This window comes from Sceloporus occidentalis, unplaced genomic scaffold (genome assembly GCF_023333645.1).
Source record: "Sceloporus occidentalis isolate IW3139 unplaced genomic scaffold, rSceOcc1.0.p SCAF_8, whole genome shotgun sequence".
NCBI lineage: Eukaryota > Metazoa > Chordata > Lepidosauria > Squamata > Phrynosomatidae > Sceloporus > Sceloporus occidentalis.
The window spans coordinates 3,758,763-3,775,466 of NW_028316988.1; the positions used below are offsets into that span (position 1 = coordinate 3,758,763).

The window sequence follows — 16,704 nt, forward strand, 5'->3', positions numbered from 1 at the left end:
TTAGTGCCCCCCTGTCCCCCCAAAACTCAATTTCTTTAGCCCCGATCAAGACATTCCTTTACTTCCAGACATTTGATCATAGAATCATGAGATGTGCATGACTGTTATTGTTTTTTAAGACCAGCTTCCAACTAATCGATTATCCCTATGATGTTCTTGGGTGGGACTCAAAGTGGTTCTACATGACATGCATATGTTATTTTCTTCTTGTTTTAAAATCTGGCATATTTCAATATTGCAAAGGGGGTAAAGTCATCTAATTAAATTAAGAACAACCACATATATTTGGCTTTTTTATAGCTTTGTTCTCCCGTCACTACCTCTGTATTCCTTTCCCCCCACAAAGCAGTAAGGAGGGAAAGACAGAATAGCATCTCAGAGTCTTTTGGAGTACTGTATAGGTCTAGAAAACGGGTCAATGTAAATACTCTAAATTTTACCCCTGACTTATCCACGGGTCGTATCAAAACCCATAATTTTGGCCCCAGAACCTGTCCTCGACTTATGCGTGAGGTTGACTTATAGTTGAGTATATATGGTAGTTCCTTTGGAAGCTCCTAGATAGAGAGAGGGTTAATGCAGTTACTATTATGTGAGTTACAGTCTAAGGACCCATACAGACTACCAAAATAAAGCTGCTTCAGGACACTTTGAAGGTATGCTGTTTAAATGTTGCATGCGTCCTAAGAGTCCAGAAGCTGTGCTCCAGTCCTTAGGACTAGATCGTGGCTTTGGTGTGGCTTCTGGATTCTTAGGACGCATGCAGCATTTAAACAGCATACCTTCAAAGTGTCCCGAAGCAGCTTTATTTTGGCCTGTCTGTATGGGGCCTAAGTTTCCCTTTTAAAATAGACAAGAAGCAGTTTTAAAACATCGAAGAAATACCAAACAATATTATATTATATATTAGCAGTGCAGCTTAGTGCTAGAATCGAAAAGAGCCTAGACCTGCGTTAATCTGACATGCTGTCCTTTTGAACCACCAAGAACCAGCATAATTCCAGTGTGGTTTGTGGGTGCTGTATCGCTTGAAAAAATCTGGCTGCAAACTCCCTTAGATGTGGAGCATGATCTAATGTAAATAGCTGGATTTGTTGGTGTGTTTTTTTAAAGGGAGGAAAAAACCTGGTCCCTCCTATTTATGTCTTCTGTAAAATCTGGTATTTCGAGTATCTGGTACAGAGGCTTGCATCCAGGAAGAAAAGGAAACTAGAAAAACGATGCGCTTTAAATTGAAGTGCTGCTGTTGCTGGAAGGTTTGTAGGCTTTCTAGTGACACAGAGCTCTTCACCAGCTATGAATAGCCAATTACTAACTCATTGATCGAACCGTCATGCTTCCACTTCCGTCCTCCACATCTACAGTTTCCAAACTGGTCTTGCCACCTCATACCCAATGGCTATGTCTTTGTCCAGAAAGGCTTCTGAATTTGAATTGACATTCTCACATAGCAGTGGCATACATATGTCTGTCCCTGGCTTCAACTCCAACAAAAGCATCGGAGGAAGTAGACCAAAGTCTACGAAAACTCAGGCTGCCAACTTGTTAGTCTCAAAGGTGCGGCAAGATCTCTCTACGGACTACTTCCAGTTTGGTTCTAGTAGGGAAATATAAAGGGTGTTATCATCTAAGACATGGAACCTTTCTCTGTCCTTGCTTACTTTTTTGTAAGGCTTCAGTTTGCAAAATCAGAGTTGTGATCCAGGCGCCGATGAAATGCTGGCCTGGTGATAGCTTCATTATCGGGTGCTGACAGATTGAGAGATTCCACTCTCAGAACTCAATTCCTTACAGAGTCTCATTAGCATAACCCTTCTTTCATGATACTGTACTTTTTAGTACCTTGTTTTTAATAGCAAAGGTGACAAGACAATGTTTTATTTGCCTAGTGCTCTGGACTCAGTGATCCTTCAGTCAGACGTATTGAAACCAATGGGCCTTAAGTTAGTTGGGTCTTAAGTCCCTTTGATTTCAATTGGGTTTGCTCACAGTGTGATTATGAGCTGCATCCATACTGCAGAAACAATCCAGTTTGACACCTCTCCAACTGCCATGGTGGTGCCACAAGGTATCACCTTGTGCAGTCCTCACCCTCCTAGTGATGCCTCTCTGTGAGAGATGGCTATCCATCCTCTGTTTAAAAAACTCCAAAGAAGGAGACTCCACCACTTTCCAAGGGAGCATCTTCCACTGTCAAACAGCTCTTACTCTCAGGAAGTTCCTCCTAATGTTGAGCTGGAATCTCTTCTCCTGTCCCTTGCATCCATTGTTCCTGGTCCTGTTCTCTGGAGCATCAGAAAACAAGCTTGCTCCTTCCTCAGTGAGACGCCCCATCAAATCCGTAAACCAGGGCTAATCATATCACCTCTGCCTTCTTGAAAGTGTTTATATCCTGAACCCTGCTTTGGGACCGGTGACAAGGAGCTGGTGTTGTCGGCCGTGAATGAATCCTCCCTGTCTGATCCAGGCCACCTTTTGCCGTGCGCTTGGCGGCTCTTCCTCTTCTCTCTTTCGCAGCACAGCCCTGCTTGGATCACATGCTAAGCTGCTGCTGCCTCTGCTTCTTTCCTTCCTTCCTTCCTCCCTTCCTTCCCTTTTGTAGTGTCAGAGAGCCTCCCTGGTGACACTGATCCAGCCACCCTTCGTCCAGGACACCTCCATTTGACAGGACAGGACCCAGGTTTTGCCTCTTTCCTCCACTTTCAGCACTGGCTGACTTCCCTCCTCTCCCTCTGCTTCCCCTTCTTCCCTTCCAGGGAGAGAATGGACCCTTGCTTTGGCATTTATGTCTTGCTTTGGACATCTTTGCCTCCTTTTTTCCCATGGGAGAGGCAGCCCAACCTTCTCCTTGTCTGGGGAGGGGGGCTTTTTCATTTCTTACATCCAGAATGTGGGAGGATGGGGTTCAAGTAGCTCCCTTGCCCTTAAGGACTACCCTTTGCTCCTTTTCAAATTCCAATTTGGACATCTCTGTTTCACTCTCATTTTTTGTCCCTTTCCCTGTGTTGTTCGCTTGTGTGTGTCTGTGTTAGAAGGCTTTTTTTTAATCCAAGACTGATCAGTGACTGGGTTATGTGCATGTTGTCGGTTTTGTGTTGCCTTTAAGCGATTGGACTTGTCTGCAAAAGTGAACGGACGGCACTGGCAACTCTGGATTATGAAACGAAACATGGCTTGATCAGTAGCTGCTGTTTTTAAAGGAGGGGAAATATTAAAGCAGTAGGGGTTTCTAGTTTCTTGTGGGTTTTTCGGGCTATGTGGCCATGTTCTAGAAGAACCCAAAAAAGCTATGGATGCTGGCCATGAAAGCCTTCGACTTCACAGTAGGGGCTTGTTTTACCTGGAAGAAATTGTATACTTCAGCTTCATGCGTGTGCAAACTTTCAAATGTCAGCTTGGAGCCGTCATCGTGCGCGGAAAGAGTTTTTCACCTTGTCAGAGCTCAGCTATGGAAAGTAAACCCCATCATGGGCTGACTTTCCTGGGGAGGAGCACACACACACTCCTTTCCTCCTCTCTTGGCTCCATCTTTTCCTCTATTGCTGGAGCTGGAAATAGATTTTGCTCAGGGTTTTCGTGTTTATTTTCATGGAGACTGGGCGGCTAGCGTTACAAAAACCCTCGGAACGGTACATACACAGCTGAGGTCATTTTGTGTAAAAAGGCATTTCGAAAAACCTTCCTGGGTTTAAACTCTAGGCCCAAACTATAGTCTGCACTTTCAGTGGGGATTACCTGTCTTGTTTTGTTCGTGTTTTGCCCCTGGGCAAGGAACTTTTACTCCTGAAACAGATCCTTTTCTCCTCCCGGCTGACATTTTCTTTCCTTTATTTGTTTTAATGCAGAAACGGTTCATTAAAGGACTCAGACAGTATGGAAAGAACTTTTTCCGGATCCGAAAAGAGCTGCTTCCCAATAAAGAGACAGTAAGTAGTACCTCTGGACTTTATATAACTTGCTTTCTCTTTAAAAAGCAATAGCAATGCTGTTCTGCATTCCGCCGTTTGATCTTGCAAAGCGGTTGTCTTTTAACCCTGTGTTGTGCTTCTGGCTCAAGCTGTTTGCTCAGTTCTGCAGCTAACATTAAGCAGAAGGAGAGTTTCAAAGCAGTTGTTTTTAAAACAATTGCACTATTGTGTTGAAAAGCAGCTTTTTGTCTGTTTGTGTGGTTTGACCTGACAATGCTAGAATCAGTGGTGCTCTGACCAAATGTTAAATTGGGATAACATTAGTTATGCTGTTGATCAAGGATAGAGAACTTAGCTGGAGTTGTATCAAGACAGATCCTGGCTGCATCTTGAGGACTTTTTTATCCTCCATTGAACTCTGTGAAACTAACCAGCTTTCAGATCTTGCGGAAAGTCTTACAGGTGCCTTTAAACTCTTTATCAGTTTTACAGAGCTTTTCCCAGAGCTCTGGGAGATTAGGATCAGTTCAGGTCTAATAGTTGTGGTTCTCTGGAAGGCTTAATTTTGTGGCGACCCTGCATTTTGCTGCTTGGAGGAGCTTCATGTCGAAGGAGCCGTTTTCCCTCTTGCCTGCGAGGGACCAAAGAGCCATGAAAACTTTGGGGTTTGTTTCCTGGGTGGTCGCTGTCGTACGCCGCGTTTTAAAGGCAGCGTTCAGCTAATCCTTCGGCGACGCTCGAGGGACAGTTAACTCGCTGCGGAACCTCTTTGCCGTGAAAACGTCGCCGGCTTGTTTGCCCGAACGTAGGAGCGGAGGAAGTCATTGTGATTGTGAGTCATGGTTTTAATATAATTGAACAACTCGGGGGCTCTTAAGGTTTGCCTCCGTTGTGAAGAATGCAACTGTTGAGCCACTGTGTTGTACGACTGGAGGATCTGTCATCGGGAAGGAATAATTGTAGCCTTACATGAATCGGACGCTTTGGCCGGTTGAAATGCTTCCTGCCGAGTCTTCCTCCATTTCTTTTTTGTCCGATAGGCAAACATCTACAAAGGGCAAAGTCATGAGAGGACAAACACACTTTGAATTTCGGTGACTTTCTCTTTGGACAAACGATGGGGGGGAAATGGCTCCGAACGAATGAAAACCTCATTTTAAAAATAGAAAAATGGATCTGCTTGCTAAAATCTTGGTCTTTAGAAATATATTGCGAACAGTGGTTCTTTTTTGTTTTGTGTGCTTTTGAAACAGAAGCGGTCATTTGCAAGTATTTTCACGGATTGCCTCTCTTAGGTCTCAAACACACTGCAGAAATAATCCAGTCTGAGACCGCTTTAATGGCCCTGGCTCAGTGCTGGAGAATCCTGGGAATTATAGTTTAGAGTCTCTGACCAGAGTTGGCTAAATGTCTCACCAAACTACAATTCCCAGAATTGCCTAGCATTTTTTGACCCAGGGCAGTTAAAGCGGTCTCAAGTTGGATTATTTCTTCAGTGTGTTTTGAACCTTAAAGTGCATCATATGGCAACTGTTCTGTGCAAAAAGGCATAGAGTTGTTGTTCTTGCGTCTTTTGCAAAGTGCATTTGGATTCCCGGAGAAATATTAACAACCGCTCCTCCGCTCATCTAGGACTTTGTACGTTCCAGATCCACGTATATTACGCCTTTTCCTTTCAAAGCAGAAAACCAAACAAGCCAGTAAAAGTTTCACGCTCCATGAAATAGCAGGCCAGGCTGCTGCAGGTGAAATGTTATTCTTGTTCAGAATATGTAAAGCTTAAGGTTTGAATGCTGAAAGGCGAGGCCGTAAAGCTGAAGCAGTGTGGTACGCCGCATGCTGGCGTTGAGGCCTCTTGTGCCTCTAGCGGTAACTGATCTGCAAGTAGCCTTTGACCCCCATCGGCTTGTTTAATCTCTGCTTCCTGTTGTTGCCACAGGTCTTCCTTTTGCTTGATCTTGCCTCCTCTGTTAGGCAGAGACTAAGAGGAGCGAAGGGGTGCAGGGCCACAGACAGATCTGCTACTGGTGTGCGTGTGTTCCTTTTCACAGATAGCTTTGTGGCTTCTTGTATTTTGGCTTGCAAGGAGGCATCTAGAATGAATCATAGAATCATAGAGTTGGAAGGACCCCAAGGGCCATCCAGTCCAACTCCCTTCTGCCATGCAGGAACTCCCAATCAAAGCATCCCCAACTGATGGCCGTCCAGCCTCTGTTTAAAGACCTCCAAGGAAGGAGACTCCACTATTCTCCAAGGGAGTTTGTTCTACTGTCGAACAGCCCTGACTGTGAAGAAGTGCCTCCTAATATTGAGGTGGAATCTCTTTTCCTGTAGCTTGCATCCATTGCTCCATTGTGTCCTATTCTCTGGAGCAGCAGAAAACAAGTTTGCTCCCTCCTCAGTATGACATCCCTTCAAATATTTAAACAGGGCTATCATATCCCCTCTTAACCTTCTCTTCTCCAGGCTAAACATCCCCAGCTCCCTAAGTCGTTCCTCACCATTTTGGTCACCCTCCTTTGGACACATGGCTCCAGTTTCTCAATGTCCTTTTTGAACTGTGGTGCCCAGAACTGGACACAGTATTCCAGGTGGGGCCTGACCGGAGCAGAATACAGTGGCACTATTACTTCCCTTGATCTATACTTCAACTGATGTAGCCTAAAATCGCATTGGCCTTTTTAGCTGCCGCTTCGCACTGTTGACTCATGTTCAACTTGTGGTCTACTAGGACTCCTAGATCCCTTTCACATGCTGGAAGAGAGGACAGGGCCATCCAGTCCAATAACAACTGTGACTATGAAGGCATGTCATGCACTTGCTTGGATTTTACTTGCTTTTTGTAATCATTTTTTTTATTAAACATAAACACAGCCACAGACACATTTGATATGCGCATATAAACAACCCAGCATACAGAAATAACAACAGGACTACAAACCCAGCAAACAAAAAACAAGCAATGCTTGCGCTACTGACTTGCTCTCTTCTGCTCCAGAGGCTAAGACCCGGAGCAATGGATGCAAAGTACAGGAAAAGAGATTCCACCTAAACCAGCCGTCCCCAAACTGTGCCCTTTGAGAGATTTTGGACTTCAGCTCCCAGAAGCCTCAGCCATGTTGGACAGTAGTCTGGGATTTTGGGAGCTGAAGTCCAAAATCTCTTAAAGGGCACGGTTTGGGGGCCACTGACGTAACCATTATACCCACAAAAAACTATTAGGAAGAACTTGCTGAGAGTAAGGGCTGTTGAACCTGTTTGTCGGAGAGTGGTGGCGTCTCCTTTGGAGGTTTCTAAAGAGAGGTTGGATGGCCATCTGTTGGGGATGCTTTGATGGAGAGTTCCTGCATGGCAGGGAATTGGACTGGATGCCCCTTGGGGTCTCTTCCAACCCTATGATTATATGACTGATGGATATGTTCCACTATTACCATACTTCCTTTATATGATAATATAGTTATGCTTCTAGAACATACCAACTCAATCTTACAGACCCTAAAACTGAGGTATGCCCCCAGTGAGACTGAAAGATGTAATAAACAGTTGCAGTCTTTCTTAAGGATGTTCAAAGATTTATCTTTAATCAACATTGTCAATTTATCCGATTCAGCAAGTTCACTTAACCTTCATCAGCTGCTACTCTTATGTTGGAATAGCAAAGTCTTTCCATCTTTGGGAGTACGCTATTCTTGCTGCAGTGATCCTCTATTGTAAAGCCTTTCCATGTTTCTTCTCAGTTTGTTCGTTTAGCATTCCCAGCAGAAAGGTATCTGGTTTCAGGTGTATTTAGACTTTTAAAATGTCTTCCCACATTAAGTGTGTATCTGAGTGATTGGATCTTCCTTCTTTCTTTTGCGTAAAACCATTCACAGCCTTTGCTGCTTCTCTTCCTCCTCCTCCTTGTCGGTGGATGGTTTTTAAAATGAAGTGACTCCTTATTTAAGAATGAGTTGGCATGAGAAATGTGTCTGATGCACAATCTTGAAAACCCACTAATAAATTGCAAAGATGCCTTTGATTGTTTGGAGTAGATGGAAAGGCTCCTGTCGATTTTTAATAGAGTTGAAGTGCACCCAAGATAAAAAGGCATTGCCTTTGTCGCTGGATTTGCTTGGCCTTTGCTTTCTTTCAGCTCAAAGGCAGTGCTTTTGGGGCAGGTTGCCAGAGCTGAATAAACCATGTCTCCAGTCCCTTAGGAGGTAAGAATTACCGCAGCAGCCTTGTACTTGCAGCATAGAGTTATTATTTAGATTGGGGTCCTAAATAAGCAAGCTGTGTTCTCATAGAATTATAGAGTCATGGAGTTGTAAGAGACCATAAGGGCCATCCAGTCCAACCCATTCTGCCGTGCAGGAACTCTGTCTTGTCTTGTTAATGCTTGATCGAGGGTTGCATAATCCCACAATTTGACTTTCTTAAGTAGCTCTTATCCAGAAGAACACCTTCTCCATGTATCTTCCCCTCCATATGACCAGTGTGTTGCAATGCTGCTAATGTGCTTTAGAAAAGATCACTGTATTTTAAATGCATGGAGGTCTGGTGGGAAGTTTTGTTGATCTTAATCTTGCAGGCGAATGGGTAACTACAACTGGAGACACACTTTAGTTGGTGATATCCCTACCCCACCCCTCTTAAAACTGCAAAATTCCTGGAACAAAGTGAATGGGGCAGTTGCTTAGACAAGAGTTTCTTCTTCTCCTTCAGTGCAAAGTGATGGCTTCTGTATGGCTCCTCCGCCGCATTCCCTGCTCAGCTGTACATCTCATAACACTCCCTTTATTTTGGCCAGGAGCAAAATCTTAATTGTACGTACACAGTTATGGACATTACTCTTTCGCCCTCCTTTCCCGCAGGAAGCCTTCCTTTTGTGTGGATGGTTTATTTCTCTAATGATGAGACGTATTAATACAGCATCTGGCCTTGGCACGTAATTTCCTAGGTTGCCATGTAAGCATTTTTTGTTGTTGTCGTTGCTGCTGTTGTTCAGATGCCGCTACCTTTGCGTCCCTCTTCCCCTTAATAACTTGGGCTTTCGCCTCGCTCCCTCCCTTCCCCCTTCCCCTGTTCCTGATGCAACATCCAAGCCGAAATTTTCCATTAGGGTTGGAGGTTTCTGCCAACATAAACAGCCACTGCTCCTTTTCATTCCAGTCCTCCCTGTTCCTGCCAGGGCTTTCGCTCTGTCGGTATTACAGCACTAAGGTTTCAGTTTTGTTCAGGCGCAGAGTGCTCTCCAAATGAAAAACAGAATTAAGATCCAAACAGAATTAAAAGAGCTGAGTGCCACATAATTTCATTGGATCACTTACCTTTAATTGACAGAGCTGTCTTCATAAAGTCCTGCCTTCTCCGGTTTTAGTTGGTTTTAGTCATATAACAAAAACTCTGCATTGGGAATTATTACTCCAAGGCCTGTTACAGACTGCCAAAATAAAGCTGCTTCGGGTCTCTTTGGAGGCATGCTGTTTAAATGATGCATGCATCCGAAGACTCCGGAAGCTGCACCAAAGCTGTACTCTGGTGCTTAGGAATGGAGTGTGGCTTTGGTGCGACCTCTGGACTCTTAGGACCCATGCATCATTTAAAGAGCATACCTCCAAAGAGACCCGAAGCAGCTTTATTTTGGCAGTCTGTAACAGGCCCTAGTTTGTTGGTCAACAGGGTGCAGCAGCCTTCCTTAGCCTGGTCGGACTGCAATTCCCAGTGTACCACAGCCAGGTTTGGGGGTTCTGGGAGTTGTAGCCCTATACATCGTAAGGGAATGTGGAAGCCTTGGGATATAGGAATGGGTCACTGCTTGGCCTGGGCATCATTTCTAAGGGATAGGAGCACACTTCCACTCCATCATACCCACACACCTTGCGTTTCAGACCATATGCATGTATTCCTGTAGAAAAGGGCTACATAAGGTGATAGTCCCTGGATTGGTGCCGGTCCACAGACCATTGACTGGTGGTCCATGGGCAGTTTCCAAGAAAGAATGACACACTTGTGGCCACACATATGTTTCTGGTCCTTGAGGAAAAAATATGCCAGTCCCCCACATCAGATAGCCCAAGAAGTACTTCGTCCCTCCACATTTGCGGCCTCCTCTCCAAAAAATCTCTTTGACAACCAAAGATCTCCTCCCAACTTATTCTGGAGATGTCAGGCAAGAACTCTTAACAGACTACGCAGTAGGAGTCTTTCAACGGAGAACTCAGTTGACTGTTGAGTTCATGGCATCATTGTTGATAGGCTTCCTTGACAAAGACCATTGTGTCTTGTGAGAATCTGCAGCATAATATTCTTGGTGTCTAGAGAGAACTAGAGTTCTCAGATTTCCTTGTGAGAAGCCATGATGCTTTACATACTTTAATTTTGGAACCGTCTTCCATTAACCAGCACCTGTTTTATAGGATATGTATGGTGAATACCCCAAGTGTACCAAATCCCATCTGAATTTGAAAGCTAAGCAAGGTCGGTTCCGCTTAGTACTTTGATGAGATACTGCCAATGAATGTCAGTTGCTGTAGGAAATATTTCAGAGAAAAGAACTGGTCAAATCACCTCTTGAGTATCCTTTGCCTAAGAAAGCCTTATGAAATTGATGGGGTCACCATAAGTCAATAGAGGACTTGAAGGCACATAATCACACATGGTAGCTATGGTGTTGCTTGGCCATTACATCTACCTTTGACATTCAGAGTCCAGCATGTTACCTCCCATGTGTATTGGACTACAACTCTCATCATTCCCAGTCATAGCCATGATGGGAGCGATAGCTGAGAAGACACCAGTTTTGGTATTTGGTGCGTTGAGGTGAGCTGTAGTTAGTGGTTTGGTTTAAGAGGAAGCAAACATCTGTACCTCACAGCCTTTGGGAACAGTTTCACATTTGTTACCTTTTGGTTGCTGCTTTGCCTCACTGTCCCTTCGCCCCCCTCTTCTGAAATACATCTCCAGATGCATTTGTCCCCGAAACCATAAAACAGGAGCTGCTGGCCTCATGGTGCCAACATTGGACTCTGCAGCTCTGTTTACCATGCGCAGTAAATCAACCCAACTATTTATGCAGCAGGCTCTGTTTTCTAGTTTACTTAGGAGATTGAAACCCCAGTGTTTGCTTTTGTTCAGCAGCTTTAGTGTGTGTTAGAAGTAAAATATTATTGCAAGCAGGGGCCCATTAGCAGATTGCATCTCCTCCTGACTGTGAGCCAGTGAATCTGCAGCTGGTGTCTGGGGACAAGCTACTTGGGAGAGCGGAGCCCAAGTCTATATAGAGTAATTGATGCCTGTCTGTTTGGGGTTTTTTGGAGACAGGCATATGCTTCCTCTGTCAGCATTTTGGGGTGCTTTTGTTGTGCCCAGTAAATTTCCTTACATTATACTGATGTATGAATACACAGAGGGAAGGAGGGAAAGGCAGAGAGCAAGTGTACATGCATGTATTCCAATAACCTATCTCAAGATATCTATCATTGTCTTGGATAGCTTGGTTGTTACTGAACGCTCTTTGGAGGGATTGCTCCAGTTCCTTCGCCATTAAATTTCTTCTTTTCCATTTCCATTTATAGCCAGCGAATGTGTGCAGAGAGTAAGAGAGAGGAGGAGAGATTAGTATTATAAGAGTGCCGGAATTTCGGCTGGAGCAGTTTTCTCCTTAGTTATTTTCATGTTTCCATTGCTAGTCTCCCACGATTTTCTCTTCTTTCTGTGTGAGTGGAGCAACTCTTTCTTTACTGGTGTAGACTCTTCTCATGGTCAAGTCTTGAGAAAAAAAGAAGAGGATGTGAATGGTTGATGGCTGCTGTCTTTTAAGGCTTGGGATCCCTTTATTGGGGCAGGGACAAAAGACTGTGCTCCCCATAATGTACATTGCTGTGCTATATATTCCAAGTCATTGGAAAATCTTACATATTCCAAGTCGCCATGGTATGTGTCATAGGTGATGTATTTAAAGTTGAGCCTCCTAACTACATCTGATTTTGTAGTTTGATCATTTATAGAGATAGATCAAAGGTAACTTGTCATCCTAGACCTTCAGCAGGTCAACAGTAATGCCTTTTCCTTGGTTGTCCAACTGCAACCAGTGTACTCAGGTGCCTTTCCACTGCCTTGACATCTAATTGGCCAAGGGTTGGGATGCACACCAGTAACATCAAGCTCTTTTGGGCAGCCATGGAACAGGAAAGCTGGAGCCTTACATTTGGTGACACAGCCTTGGACCTCAGTCTTCCATTTGTGGTTCAGGGCCCACATCTGAGTAGGTTGCAATCTGACCTACTGCTGCACTGGTACAAAGACCTAATGCTGTACTGATACTCACAGGTGCAAAAGTGAGTTGTTACTGTTGACTGCCTTTGAGTTGACTTCAACCCATGGCGACCCTATGTATGAGACCTCTCCAAGTCATCCTGCTCAACTCCTAAAGACTCATGGCTGTGGCTTCTCTGATTGAGTATCCATACTGAATGTGGTCTTCTTCTTTTCCTATTGCCCTCTGTTTTCCCAAGTATTGCAGTCTTTTCTAGTCAGTCCTCTCTTTTCATGATATGGCCAAAATATGACAACCTTGGTTTAGTCATCTTTGTTTCCAGGATGGAAGCGTTCATCCAAGAGTTCAGGCCTGATCTGCTCTAGGATCCATCCATTGGTCTTTTTAGCCACTCATGGTATTCTCAGGACTCTTCTCCAGCACCACATTTCAAATGAGTCTACCTTATCTGGAATTCCAAAATCCAAAGTACTTCAAAAACCAAAACTTATTTCATGGGTGGATGAGATAGTGACACACTTTGAATCCTCTATAGCAGTGTTTCTTAGGCTGTCTGGTATGTTTGGGAGAGACTGGCATTTCCTCCCCAGTTTGCCAGGAAGCAGCAGGCAACGACTTGGGACTGATCCTGGTCCAAGGACCACCACCACTCTGTAGCACCCATGAATTTCACAGTAGATACAGGGGAGAGGGAACGTCTTACTGACAGTGAAAGTTTGAAAGCCACTTGCTCCCTGCCCTACTTATAAAACCAGCTCTGGCCTCCCTTGCCAAAGAAACCCTTTCGGAGGCCTCCCTTGCTAGGGAACGAAAAGCTGACCCTATGCCAATCTCTCCCTTACATATCCTGACCAGATCGCCTTCCTCCCACTCAGTTTGCTCTGCCTTGATAAAGTATCATTTAGCTGTTTTCACAAAGAGGGAAATCTTTTCAGTGTTATAACTAGAAGGCTCTGATGCAAATGAGGAAAAAGAAGCAGCCTTCTCACATCTTGTCCAGCACAAACATGGAGAAATACTATACAGCATCTCAAAAGGGTAGTGTACAGTTTCAACCTGCCAGTCGAATCTTCTTCTTTGGGAAAGCATGACTCATGAAGATACCGCATGGATATCCAACAGAAATCTGAATGCATTTGCATGGATTGCATTCCTGCTTTTGGGGAGGATCCCTCAGCTGTTTGGCTAAAGGCAGACGGAGGTCTCTGAAGATAGAGAATTGCCTTCTTGAGATTCATTGTGGGGCTGTGGTTGTTTTCCAGGTTTGAGCTGTGCTTTATTCTTGAATTACATCCCTGGTTGAAATCGATCAAACTGGGAGAAAAGTGTATTTGTGCTTTTGGATGTGTGCAGTCAGACTGTCAGAGAAGCACCTTTCTGAGCAAGGCAACACTGCAAATGGCTTTCATTACATCTCATTGCAATAGGGTTTCATCTAGACAAGACATCTTTTTGGTACGGGTTATGTACTTACTTTATTGATGGAAGAGGGGAGAGATGTTTATTTTAGGAGATGCAACTCTTTATTAACTGACAGAGCCGTAACATTACCTCTGGGTAGAGAGGTGGGCTTTTAGAGCCAGGGAAAGAAGGAGAAGGTACTCATATTTGTGAGCAAGTGGCTTACCTTCGTTGTGGCTGCTAAGATGGCCCATATCTTACCCAAGACGATGACTGACATTCCGCTCCTTTGGGGTTGGCTTCCATACAAAGCTCAGAAGTTACTTCTGGTTTATCACATAGAATATTCTTTCCTTTAAATATTTATAGATTGACTTGAAAGAATAATGCTTTTATGCTCAGAAAAGAAGGGTCGAGGAAGGAAAGTTAATATGCGGCAGCATCCTCTTTCAATGTGGGTGCGACAGCTTCTAGATGGATGGTCCCATGTTGGGAGAAATATGTAATGTATACTCCAGCTTGTGATATATTTGGAGAAAGTCAGGATATGAATTGAATGGGAGAGAGACGTACTTTCTGCCTTGCGTGCCAAAATGGTGTGACCCAAGCCTGCTGATCTTGACAGATTGGAGAGCTGGACCAGATCTAACAAAAATGAATTGCAACAGAGATATTACATCTAGGAAGGAAAAACGAAATGCACCAATGTAGGTGACACATGACTTGAATGCAACACATATGAAGCAGATCATAAGTAGTCCGCAGACTACATATGAGTCAACTGTGCGATGCAGCAACCAAAAAAGACCACAGACTACATATGAGTCAACAGTGTGATGCAGCAGGCAAAAAAGCCAATGCAAGTCTAGGCAGCATCAACAGAAGTATAGCATCCAGATTAAGAAATGTAGTTGTGGCACTCTGTTTTGGCCAGACCTCACCTGAAAAACTGTGTCTGGGCACCACTGTTTAAGAAGGAGATCAGCAAGCTGCAACATGTCCAGAGAAGGACGATCAAGATGACCGAACCATAGAAGACAAGCCTTATGGGGATGTTTACCTTGAAGAAGAGAAGAACGAGAAGTCACCTGTAAATATCTGAATGGTGTCATATAAAAGATGGAGGGAGCTCCTTTTCTTTTCCTCCAAAGACTAGAACACAAACCAGTGGGTTCAAATTATAAGAAAAGAGAATCAGCTTAAATATTAGGAAGAACGTATTGATTAGAAGAGTTGTTCTTCAATGGATTGCTCTGTCTCTGTGGACTTGCTTTCTAATTCTTTGGAGGTATTAAACAGAGTTTGAAAGGATGTCTTTCAAGCACTTTCGTTGTTTATTCTTGCGTATCTATAGGGGGTTGGACTATATGGCCCTTGCAGTTCCTTCCAACTCTTAAGATTGTATGAGTCCGCCATCCTTCAGGACGTCTGAAACTGGGAGACTTCAGCCGACAACTTCAGAGAACCTTCTTCCTCTCCTTTCTGGATGCAGAGATTTTATTTTTCTTGGGAGCTTATTAAAGTCTGGCTTTCCACAAGGATGGAGTGTCTCCTTGAGACGGAGGGCTTGCGAATCCTGTTGCGAAACAGATATTGGACGGTTTCTTATTTGTTTAAAAGTTGCAGCAAAGAAGAACGTTCTGGGCACCAGGCCAGAGAGGAGGATGCGATCCGCTGAAAACCTTTCCTTTTGCCCTTTGTGCCTGTTTCAGCTTTGATTAGCTTTGTTGCCAATAAGCCAGGGATTGTGTGCCGCCGCCTCTTCGTGGCGAAGGAGAGGGACTCCTGCCAAAGCTCCCAAAGTTTCATTACCCAAACTGCAGGGACCTGTATCAAACCTGCCTTGCTGCTATATTCAGTTTCAAATAATAATAATAATAATAATAATAATAATAATAATAATAATAATTTAATTTTGCTTCTCCTCCAGGACTAAGCTGGAAGTAGCAAAGTGATGCCAGCTTGCTTTCATTCCCTGACGGATGAACCACAGCGCTATCAAAAACCCTGTGCATCCATAACACCAAATAGTGACTTACAGGCGACCTCTCCTATTTAAATTATTTAATATGATTTGATTTATGTTTTGTTTTGATTGATTTTAAAAGAAAGAGAGGTGGACTAGTATTTTAGGTCACTCTCATATATTTAGGTCAGTGATGGCGAACCTATGGCACGTGTGCCAGAGGTGGCACTCAGAGCCCTCTCTGTGGGCACATGTGCCGTCACCCCAGCACAGAGTTTGCCAGAGTTTGTTACTAGAAAGCCAGAGGGACATGGCACTTTGCAATAAGTAAGTGGGATTTGGGTTGCAGTTTGGGCACTCGGCCTCGAATAGGTTCACCATTACTGATTTAGATCATTTCAGTGTATGAGAAAAGCTAGAAAATAACAACAGGTATAATCCCAGATCTATAATGTACTGTTGCTGCAAGGAGAATCGCTGGCCATGTTGACTGGGGCTTCTGGGAGTTGAAGTCCAACAACCTCTGGAGCCCCATCTCACCTTAAAGGTTCCTTAAAGTGCATTACAGGTGTGGGATGTGGGGTTGTACCTGTTGTCAACCTGTTAATATAGTTTTTAGATGTTTCTCTTACACCGGTGTTAATTCCAAGCGCATGTCAACACCCGAAAGTTACAGCCAGATTTAGGCACCTTCAACTCCATGGATTTTTGATGGACATATTTAAGGCCGCGCTCAGTTCTCCTGTCTAAAATCGTTGGGATTTTGAAGCGCCTGGCTTTTTGACTGCTTCATTTTGTTTTGTATAGGTTTCCTATGGATTTTTTTGGCTCTATAAAGATAAAGGAAGACGCAGTGGCTGTGATCCAAATTTGTAATTAAATTATCTTCATTAGCGCTATAATTCTAATTGAGTCTAGGCAGGATCATTTAGTTTGTGTGGTTTCTTTCTAGCCCAAAGGTTATTTCCCATTGGTTCCTTTGCGCAGGACGCAGAGATGGTCTGTCTTGGTCTCGTCTCAGTTTAGAGTTTGCCCTTTCTTGGTGGGAAAAGAAACCTGATATTCCCTGCATCGTCTTTTCCCTGAGCATGAGATGCCTCTGTTAAAAGAGTGGTACGGTAACATTTTCAGAAGCCTTTGTGCCCGTTTTTTAAAAACGAAGTGCAACTTCC

The 16,704-nt window shown here is 44.0% G+C and overlaps 1 protein-coding gene across 17 annotated transcripts in view; it reads left to right on the forward strand.

Moving 5' to 3' along the window:
- The window catches only part of LOC149307683 (arginine-glutamic acid dipeptide repeats protein-like), a 336,358-nt gene that overhangs the window by 265,607 nt on the left and 54,047 nt on the right, over nucleotides 1–16,704 (forward strand). For all 17 annotated transcript variants that reach the window (XM_089534241.1, XM_089534239.1, XM_089534251.1 and 14 more), the window contains one exon: nucleotides 3,846–3,926. In XM_089534241.1, coding sequence (XP_089390367.1) covers nucleotides 3,846–3,926 — 81 coding nt within the window. The remainder of the gene's footprint in view (nucleotides 1–3,845; nucleotides 3,927–16,704) is intronic.